At 59.5% G+C, this 10,856-nt stretch overlaps 1 protein-coding gene across 1 annotated transcript; it reads left to right on the forward strand.

Annotated features, from left to right (window-relative positions):
* Window positions 1-91: 91 nt before the first annotated feature.
* On the forward strand, window positions 92-10,836 carry VOLCADRAFT_97155 (uncharacterized protein; the record flags this gene model as incomplete). The annotated part of the gene is made up of 18 exons (XM_002956128.1): window positions 92-157; window positions 284-360; window positions 799-907; window positions 1,309-1,365; window positions 1,711-1,863; window positions 2,165-2,275; window positions 2,464-2,546; window positions 3,208-3,606; window positions 4,064-4,236; window positions 4,514-4,548; window positions 4,792-5,370; window positions 5,836-6,027; window positions 6,322-6,641; window positions 7,001-7,301; window positions 7,583-7,698; window positions 7,982-8,093; window positions 8,470-8,639; window positions 10,647-10,836. The coding sequence occupies 18 exons, from the start codon at window positions 92-94 to the stop codon at window positions 10,834-10,836; spliced, it is 3,243 nt and encodes a 1,080-aa protein (XP_002956174.1).
* Window positions 10,837-10,856: the final 20 nt, after the last annotated feature.

Consider the following 10,856-nt stretch of genomic DNA (forward strand, 5'->3'; position numbering starts at 1 on the left):
CACGTCACACGTCCATGGCTTTCGACTTGCATTGCTGTTCCTTAACCTGTCTATGTTTGTAACACATGAAACCTAGAAGGACTCAACTTGAATGGACTTCGCGCGGCCCGACGCAGTTGAGGCATTCCTACATTTGCACGTCTACAAAGCGCTCCAGGTCGGTCCCAAGCTGCACTCGTATCCCAAACCCCGCCCATGCATCGGCAAATACCTGGTACAGAGAACCAGGAAGAGGAACCGGTGGACGCACTTGCCTGGGCAAACCGATGCGTTCTCCCTGCAGGAGACGGGCGTGTGTGGTGCAACAGTATGCGTGGCGAAGCTAGGACGCTACTCATTCAGCATCCCCAATTGCTATGGGTATGGCGGCGGGGACTGATCAGGACATCCACCGTACGGTTAGCAGTGACAGTGTTTTGTGCTGTAAAAACTAAGTCCCCAAGCCAACTCCAGCTCCCGGGTATCACCAGAAAAACGCTGCCATAGGACGCCTCAACCACGGAGCCCATGGCGAGCTCCTGCCTGTCTGCGTGCTTTCTCCCCAAGCGTCCTGCTTGCTCACCTCATACCTTGCTTCTGTCCTGCCTACCTGCCTCTCCATCCACCTGCCTTGCTAGTGGGTGGTTCGCTGAACAGAAGGTACAGAACGTACTCCATACTCCATGTATACACTAACCTCCCCTGCTCGCCTGTGCGCCATATCCGGGTCTGAACTTCCCCTCTCCACCGAAGGATCCCCGTTCCCCACCCACTCACCCCTACCTCGCCTGCACTCACGTGTCCCACACGGTTCATCAGCTTTGCCGACCCGGCTCGTGGTGTAGTGCTGGACCCGCGGTCCTCACTCTTCGACCTGGGGGGATGTGCCAAAGTGCTGGCGGCGTTGGCGCTACTGCAGCTGCTACAGGTGGGTGGGGCAGGGGCTGGGCGGGATCAGAACGCGGCACCGGGGGCGAGAAGTACGGCGACCAGGGGCGAAAGGGGGACAATTACCGGACTCAGTGTTGGTACCACAGCTACGGCAGTAGCAACAGTAGCTATTGTTGCTGCTACTGCTAACGGCACCGGTTTTGTAGCGCTTTTGTAGTGGTGGTTTGCTGCTGCTGCTGCTGCTGCTGCTACTGCTGCCGCCCTCGCCACTTCATTAGTGTGATGTGCTACTGCCAGCCGTTGGATCCAGGCAGTGACCGCGGCGGTCGCCTAGCATTCTGAATTTATGATGAATGAATGCCGACGTGACTACACGGGTATTATCACGGATGGATGCTCCTGGTGTTACCGTACATAACCGTACTTACGCAACCTCAGGAGGGCGGTCTTCCCGTGGCTACAGACATCAACTCGTTGCTGCCCCCGGAACTCAAGGTGCGGCGGGGTGGGGACTGGGGAGCCCTCCCGCGCTGGGAGGGGCTGCCCGTGCGGGGAGGGTGGAAACCCTAAGTCAACCGCATCCGCACCTGCCGGTTTCCCCCGGGTCCAAAACGACCCCACTTTCTTTTGCGCAATTTGTGTCACTTTCCGGGTCACACAGCGTTTTAGTAGAGACCTCCGCCGTCTCTTAATATGCTTCACTGCCTGCCTGGGCGTTTTGGTGATTGATGTTCGACACATTTTTAATCACGCAGACAAACGTCGACATGAAGTCCCGATCCCCGGCCCGCCTCTGTGAGTCCCAACCCTGACGTACGGTGCCGTATCCGTGCTGTACAGGTTGATACTTCACGGCATGGGAGAGTCACTGTACAGCACTTGCTGACTCACACGTCAGGATTGCAACACGGAGGTTGCGGAGGTGGAAGTGGAGGTGTTGGCGGCGACCGGGGCGCTGCTGCGGGCGGTGGGACTGCTGCGGAGGGCGGCTCGGTGAGCTGCCCGCTCCGAGGAGGGGGGGAGGGCCGTTGGGGGGGCCCCCCCCTGGCTTCCGGTATGATGGTTCCGGTATCTTGTCCCTCCCTACCCTGCAGCAGCAGCCTTCCCTCTACTTCTTCCCCCCTCGCTCTCCCTCTTTCTCCCCCTCTCGCCCTCCCGCCTGCCCCGTATCTCCCCCGTTCTTGCACTACGACACATGTACGAAACCCCCGTTCCGCGCCGCGCTGTCTCACCCCCAACCCCCGGCTGCATGCTGTGCACCCCGCTGCGAACCCCGCTCGGGGTCCCGGGGCAGTCGGCGGCGGCGGCGGCGGTGTCCGTGATGTCCCCCCGGTCCGCAGGAGAACGACACCAGCAGCAACAGCAGCAGCAACAGCCGAGTTCAGGTCCTTCGGGCTGTAGTCCGGTGCGTTCCTTGGACGGGATGCTGATGGCGATGATAATGATGACGGTGTTGATAATGTGATGATGTAGTACATTGAAGTTAATGATATGTTATCATAAAGGTAATGGTAGTGTCGATGATAATAGCGGTAATGATGGTGATGACGGCGCTGAAAATTTGATGATGATGGAGAATGTTCATGCCCACAGGGTCGCGAGCGCGTGAAGACTGTTGTGATGTCGTACATGCTCGCCCAACCGGTGCACGCAGCTAAACCCCCCGGGACGTACAGGTGAGCCAGGGACGGTATTTTTATAACCATAAAACAAAATATATATATTACTTTGTATTGCCGTACAAAGGACGACTTGGGCCTGCCGCCCTGACCTTCCCTGGACTGCTCGTGTGCGAGTCGGCTGTTGAGACGCTTCGCCCAGCCCCTCTATACCCTTTCTGCTATCTCACTCTCTGGTCCGGCATATGCAAGGGTGGGATGCCGTGTCGGTTAAGTCGGTTGCCAATGTCGGTTGAGGTGGTTTATTACCATGGCCATGTTGGTGTTCCTTCGCCGAGAGCGGGAATATGCGCTCGTCTACGCGAGGGGGCTCCGTTGTTCCGTTGTTTTGTTTTGCGTCCTCCACGTCCTCCACGTGGCGCCAAGCGGCCATCTCGCCACGCTGCATCGCTACTACACACCACACCAGACCACACACCACAACTCCGCCCTTCCCGAGCCGCCTCCTACGGCCCACAACCGCCTCAGCCCCCTCTTCCGGGGTGTCATCTCGCGTCTCTAGGAAACAGCGGCGGGTCGGTCGGGGGAGGGGTTACTGAGGGCGGCCATTGCCGCAGCCGCGTGCACCTCCACCTCCACAGCCCCGCACAGCCCGTGGCGATTCACGCCGGTCGACCCACTTCCACATCACGTGCTTCCAACCCCGTTGCCTAAACAGGCCACATGACCTGGATTACATGCTCATCGGCGCCATCATAGAACACCTAACCGGCGAGTCGTACGACACGTACGTCAAAGATGTCTTGCTGGAACCGCTAGGCGTACGGCTACCGCCGCAGCCCAGAGACCCACGGGTCGGCTACGAGAACGGCGCCAGTGCAGCCAATGCGACGACACCGGGGGATGTGGCGAATGGCTCATTACCGAATGACAGGCGGCCGAGTGTGTTTGTGCAAGTGGGACAGCGGGTTCTGGAGCAGGCGCGGGTTCGGGCGCTGGAGCAGGGCCGACCCGTGGGTCTGTCGGATTGCAGTGGCAATACAGGAGGCGCGGGACCGGAGGCGTTGAGTTCCCTTCAGGAGAATCCAGCGAGACCAGGGACTACTCCTGACAAGAAGTGCGTGGCGGGCGGGGCAAAGTCATGCGGCTGGGGCTCAGGCTGAGGCCTGCTCGTTCGAAATGCCCCCCCCCACATACATACATACACACACACGCACCATCTTCATCCCCGCACAGCTACTGCCGTACACACGTCTTTTGGTATTGGCATAAGTGGTATCTCCTTCCTCCTACTACACGGCCCTTGGTTGCCGCCAATGGTCTCTTGCCTGTTGTTGTTTAGTGTTTGCCAGCATTACTCGGCCGTACTGGCACGGGAGAAACAAAACCAGCAAACCGTCCTCTGGCAGGAGGAGCCAGAGGACCTCCCCCCGACCTAACAGCACCAATGTGCTGTTGGTCTTGTGTCTCGACGCCTTATGGCCCCCTCGCGGTGCCGCTACCGGGCCGCTTCCTCTGCACGGGGACCCACCCCCCCACCCCAACCCCACCAACCCCCCGGGGCCCCTCCGTAGGGTATTGGCGCGCTACGACCCGCCGCCGCTGACCCCCGTGGGCGGCCTGGTGCTCACCACGGAGGACATCTCCCGAATGCTGCCGCTGCTGCTGCACAACTCCGCAGCTGCAGGTGGGGATCCGGATCCGGGGGCTGGTGGCAGCGGAGGCCTGGGCCGGAGCTTGCTGTCAAGTGAGTGAGTGAATGTATGTATCTGCCTGTGAGTGAGTGAGTGTGAGAGACGTACAGGAAAGGGGAGGAGCGACCGAATTGTGGGCTCCGTCCCCCTTCCCGCCCCTCGCCGCCGTGTATTCCGCTCACGACATGCCGGGCTGCCCCGACTGCCCTCACTGCCCGGGCCGCCCTGGTTCCTTCAGAAGTAGTTTCCGGACTGGTCTGCTTCAGGACGGTAAGCGCGAAGGGCTCCTAATCCCTGGCCCACCCATCCCTTCCTGCACCCAACCTGCAGGCCTGTACGAGATTCGGTTGTACGACTTCATTAAGGTACGAGCAGCTGTCGTGACCGTTGCCGCTGACGTGACTGTTACAAGTGCAGCAGCAGCATACGCAGAAGCCGCAGTAGGCGTCCTTCCTTTCCGCACCCTCACCCACACCCGCACCGAAATAATCCCACCAAGATACCGCATGTACGGCTCCCTACTCCTACTGCTCCTACGGCTCCTTCTACTGCGACTGCCATCACAGCCACCACAACCACAAGTGCTGTTTTTGCACCTTTCGTCACAGGATGTGGGCGTCGCGTATGGCGGGTTGGTGTCCCTGGGCTTGGGTCGCTGTGGCGACCGGGTGGTGTCTTGCGAGAGCCCCCCGCCGCCCCCCAGCACACGGGAGCTGGCCCTCACCGCCCAGGCGGCGGCGCAGGCAGCACGGGCGGCTGCATTGGAGGAGGCCGCTCGGGCTGGGCAGGGGGAGGAGGAGGGGGAGGGGGAGCAGGGGGCCGATGGGAAGGAGGCTCCTCTCGCCTCCGCTCCCAGACTACAGAGCGACCAGCCAGCGCCGTTATTGCGAGTAGGGGCTCCAGGGGAGGTGGCCGACCGTTCAGCAGACGAACCAGGATTGCCTGAACAGGACACCCAACAACAGCAGAAGCAGAGGCAGCAGCAGCAGCGGGGGGAAGAGCAACAGGGGCTGTCGCCTGCAACATGCGGTGACAGTGATGGTGGTGGCGACAGTGGTGGTGCGGTCCCCCCCGACCTGCCGTCCCTGGTCCATCCCTGTTTGCTGCTGGTGGCCCCGGAGGGCGGCCTGGCGCTGGTGGTGTGCTGCAACACGGCGGGGCCGCAGGGGGCGGCGTTCTGCCGCAGCGTGAGCGGGGGAGAGCTCACCGGGGACGGGAGGGGGGGAGGGGGGGAGGGGGCCATAGCCCATGATAACTAGGGGCTGGTCGAGCAAGCTCTGTGCGGAGTGGCGCCCGGGTTGGGTTTGAGACCGGGTATGGTAAGTGGGTTGTGGTGGGGCATTGTGGGGTGCGCAAGCAACCGTTATTTTAAATGATTGTCATCGCGGCTGGGGTTGTCGTCCCCAGAACAGATAAACCGCTATCGCTGACGTGAGGCTGCGTTCTGAACCCCCCCTCCCGGGGCTCTCTCTGTCCTCCGTCGAAGCAACGGAGGATAGGAGGACGACAGGACGACAGAGAGGAGCATGTAATTCGGGAATAAAGCTATCATAACATTCTGACAGCGACCTTAACTCCCGACCCCGACCCCGACCCCTGTCCCGACCCCGATCCCGACCCCTGCCCCGCTCCGGCTCCCGTGCGGCGTCCAGGTGGCCACGAAGCTTCTGGAGCGGTACCGCCCAGCCGAGTTGCCTAGATCTGTCGTACGCTCCTGGCTGGCTGCCGTACCGCCGCCGCGGCAGGACGCCATCGTGCATCTGGCGGTATTTCCTCCCGCCTGCTGCCTGAACCCCACTACCTATTTTGATGGGTGGCAGCTGTCCATGCCGGACTTCATCAAAGTAGGTTTGGAGACGTGTTAAAAAAAGGAGGGAGGCGGGAGTTGAACCGGGGAGTACGGGGCAGGGGGTACGACTTAACGGCGTGTCAGGATGTCAGGAAACGGGTTTTGAACACATCATGGCTGATAAGGCTGCAACTGGGGGAAGTGAGGGGGGCCTCGCTCCGGCGGCGTGCGGACCGGGGCCAGTGAGGATAGGGAGCAGGAGACACGAAAACCCTAAAGCCCTACTACCCCGCCGTGTCGCACCCCCTACCCGCCTGCCCCCTCCCTTCGGCCCACCGGCCTCCCCCAGCTGCATTGCCTGCAAGCTCCAGGCCACGGCACTCGCCGCCACGAGCCGTGCGAGCAGCAGCGTCTGCCTAAGCTGGTGCCCCCCGCAGCAGCGGCCCTGCTGGCTGGGGTGCCCGCGGACAGCCCCCTTGCGCTTTTCGGTCATGGCTTGGGGGCGCTCTGGGCGTTTGAGGTGGCTCGTCGCATGGAGGGGCTCTACCAGCGGCAGCTGCTGCACCTCTTTGTGTGCGCCTGCGCCGCACCGACATGCTTCCCACCTGCTCGCGGCGGGGACGGAGGAGGGGCAGGGGAGGGGGGGGGAGGCGGCGGTTCCGTGCGAAGGTGGGTATCCGCGGATGTCTTCTGCCAAGGGGGCGTGCGGCGAACCAACCTATGCACGGCCCAACGGTCTTCAACTGCACAGCACGGCAGAGTGCAGCACAGCACACAGCAGCCCCACGCGGCGACTCCCGCTGCATGCCTGTGTTTGCGTTTTTGTAAACCCTAAGAACCCTAAGAACCCCTGAGAAGTCCTTCCCTTGATGGTAGTGTCGATATACTTTTGGCGATGTTGTCACACGGTGGTGGTGTAGCGATGGCGGAACTGAGGTGAAGGTATGTCTTGCCCTCTGTGTGTGTCTGTGCCTATTTCTGTCTGTCTGTCTGTCTGTCTGTGTGTCTGTGTGTAAGTCATTACGCAGGTTTCAAACCTGGTGGATTCCGGATCAACAGCGGCAGCAGCTATTGCTTCAGAAGCAGTACCAGGAACAGATGCTACAGCAGTTTCAGACACTGCCCCGACAGCCGTCGCTGCCCGCGGATCGCCCCGGGACGTCGGCGCGGGGGCCACCACCACTACCGGGGTCGCCAGCGTCTGAGAGCAGCAAAGGCAAGGGGGACCTTCCCGAGCTGTACGAACTTAATGACGAGCTTTTCATCACGTCATGCCGTAATCACCCGCGCTTTCCTCGTCAACTGAGACACGACATCAAGGCGATTTTGGTGAGTTAGTTCGAAGCTTCCAGACGTGGACTGGGGGCCCAGGATCCCGGCGGAGGATTTATGGCTGCGGCAAGGCCATGGCTGTGGGAGTCAGTGACACAAGCCCCCGTCTTCTGTGTATATGCATGTATGTATGTATGTATGTATGTATGTATGTATGTATGTATGTATGTATGTATGTATGTATGTATGTATGTATGTATGTATGTATGTATGTATGTATGTATGTATGTATGTATGTATGTATGTATGTATGTATGTATGCATCTCATGTCCCTCAGGACCACCTGCCACTTCTCCGGGCGGACATTGAGACGGAGCTCCGGTACAACTTCCTGCCGCCCACACCCAGCCTCTGTCCCTCCGTGGCTGCAGTACTGGCAAGCGTCCAAAACAAGTAAGGAGTGGATTGCCTTTGTCAGCGGGGAGGTGGAGGGAGAAAACGAGGCTGGGTAAAGAAGTTAACTCCGGAAAGGCTTTGCGGTCTCTGTGGATGACGTGGGGTGGGCGGATGCGTGGATGATATATGGTCACAGCGGTGGGCCCCACCTAGACATCCAAGGGGAGGGGTCTGAAAAGTGGGGTTAAGGGAGGCGTAGCAGTACACCACACACCACGCAGACGAGGTTACCGTGTGCCGTGTTTGCGTTGCCGAACTGGCGCCGTCTTGTGCCGTACAGGGCTGACGAGGAGACTCGCATCAGTCAGGGGCTGCTGTCGTGTCCCATCACTGTGCTGATTCCGGAAAGGGAGACGGCGCTGGGGCCAGATGTGACGGCCGGCTGGGAGCAGGTACGTACGACATGCTGCTTATGTATATGTATAGCACTTTTGTGGCCGGGGATCGTTGCTAACCTTGCCCGCTCGTCCGTTCCTTCGCACAAGACACATACACACACCCACACGCCCGCTTTGTCCCGCTATTGCGGAGAGTTGTTCCGCTCAACCGCCATGGGGGAGCCTTCCCCACAGGCGCCCCAACTCCTGGCCAGCCGGGGCCGTTATCCAGCTGCAAATGGGTCCACATGACCGTTACACACACACACACGGACACACACACATATTCTTTGTGTGCTTGTCTCTTCCCGACAACTGCCCCGCCCTCCATTTTTCAGTCCTGTTTCCATACCCCCCACCCATCCCCCACGCCTGCCCTCCCCCCTTGCAGGTGACCACCGGTCCGGTTCGTTTCCTGTCCGTGGGGGGTGACTACCACTGTCTGGAGGAACGCAGTACCCGGGGCCAGGTGGTGGCGGCCATAACGGGGGCACTGGGGCGCCAGATGTCCGTACACACGCCGTGGCTGGGCAAGCTGAGACCCGAGCGGGCGGGGGGCAGGTGGGCGGGGCCGGGCGGCGGCGGCCGGCCCAGCGGGGGCAACAGTCGACCTACCTCCGCTTTGGTCGGCTATGGCGGTGTGGGGTAGACGGCGGGAAAGGATGCAAACCGGGCATTGGAGCGCCGTGGCATTGGAGAGACTCATATGGCAGGACGCATGGGCGGCAGAGGGTGCAGGGGGCTGGGACCCTGGGGGGGTGTCGCATGGAAGTGATCAGCCGTAGGAAGAATGCAGTTGGGTTGTAATCGAAAGAAAAAACGGGAACAATATACTATATACAGACAAGGCGCTTTAGGAATTCGGAGTTAGCGGAATTAGAGGAATTAGGACACGCGGTTTCGTCCGGTGGGAGCTGTGAACGGTGCTGTGGAGGACGGCGGGAGAAGAGAACGGCGCGGGGTGTCCATGGCTGCTGTAATTTTGGTGATGTTGGGTTGAAGTGGGACGTTCCGAGCAGGCCTCCCCGTGCTGAGCACTGAGAGTGGTGGATAAAGCATCAAGGTGGTTGATGTATCATGCTTTGTAACATGATGCGCGGGTGTGGGAGCTTAACAGGTAGATTCGCCGAAGGTGGGAGGATGCGGGTAGTGTTCAGGGGAGGGGTGGGGTAGGCAGGCGCCATCTGGTGCAAACACACCGTGTCAGGTAGCGCATACCTGGGGAAACGTCCGTGGGGAAGAGATACCGCATATGTCAAGTTGCGTAGCTAGGGTAACGAGCAGCGGTTAGAGGGCTGTCTTCGCTTAATTGTGTGATGTTTGGGAGGTGAGAGGGGGGGGTGCCAGGAGTAGTCTCCGGAGGGCCGTGTGGCAATGGCGATTCCCACGAATCAAGGACGGCTGCTATTACAACCGTGCAAAAGTTCACCTGGCACTCTTTTGGAATCCTTTCCATGTATCATTCCCGTGTGCACCTGGTGCCAATTGAATCATATACATTGACTTGTTGATATGAGGCATTATGCACCACCTATATCAGATAGATATGGCAAAACTGCCTCCTGTGTCTTGGGGCTCCTCTCCCTTGCAAGAGCGGCGACCGCCTGCCGTTCAAATGGACCACCCATGTACAACGGATCCACTCATGCCCGGATTACCAAGTTACAAGTTCCGCACAAATGGGGGGCCCCCTCTGTAAAGGGCGAAAGGGGGCCATGGACGGTCACTAGCCATTATTGCGGCGCCGAGTGAGGATATAGGAAACTGTTAGCACACGATGCCCATCTGCATCGAGCCGCTTAGATAACTCCTTAAGAATATCATCAATGGGCGTAATGAGCCCATCCAAGTCCCTGCAGGCCCTCACAGGGTATGGGGGGCTAACGGCCCCACACCGGCCAGGAAGGCGAGGACCTTTCCTGGCCAGCAATCAGTGATATCCTCAACCGCCCGGCCAAAGTCCGAAACCAACGCTCGGTGGCACATTATGTATGTCCGGGGCCTCGTCACCATGGAGTTCGTTCCAAAACCTAGGAACAAGGCTAGCCAAAGGATATGCAGAGGCCTCTGAGATAGCTCATCACGGTAGGAAAAGCTTGTCATGGTGGGATTTCGCGCACCTACCACAGATCGCATGAATGCACACGCTGCTCCTTGACCGTAGGATTAGTCATAGCGCGTTTGAAGCTCGCTTTAATGGAGTCGGGGACCCTGTTACTGCCAAAGCTCGTGAGATTGTGCGAGGAGGGAGCGCATCATTGGGGCCGCTCCCCTCGGGCCTTCTTCGCTCTGCGTTCGCTGTGTCTGTGCGCATGCCAAGTACTAGTAGTCCATGTAACAAACATACACCAACGATGGTAACATACACCAATACATGTATCAAGAGGTCTATTAGTGCCTCATATGCCTCATATATGCACGTAAATGAATGTGCGGAGCGAAAAGTGTAAAAAGCGGCAGACACGGTCTATATATTAGTTGCCAGTCGCTATTCCCCAGGGACCTGCCAAAACTCTTCCCTCTCTCATCCTTCTCCCCCTCACCTCCCTCTCCACCTCGACGCCATAGTCACCATCGTGACCTACCGTCATCAATTTCGCCCTCTGCACCATATCAAACCCACTGGATAACAGTGTTCTGTCCGGTTCCGTTCCCGGCACAGCCCTCGGTAGCAGCGAACGTACACTCGGGACACGTCGTCGTCGTCGTCGTCGTCGTCGATCTGCCTTCGGCTGCGGCTGCTGCGGCCTGCGGCTGAGCTTTATCGTAGGCGCACGA

Source organism: Volvox carteri (assembly GCF_000143455.1).
Source record: "Volvox carteri f. nagariensis unplaced genomic scaffold VOLCAscaffold_58, whole genome shotgun sequence".
In the NCBI taxonomy this organism is placed as follows: domain Eukaryota; kingdom Viridiplantae; phylum Chlorophyta; class Chlorophyceae; order Chlamydomonadales; family Volvocaceae; genus Volvox; species Volvox carteri.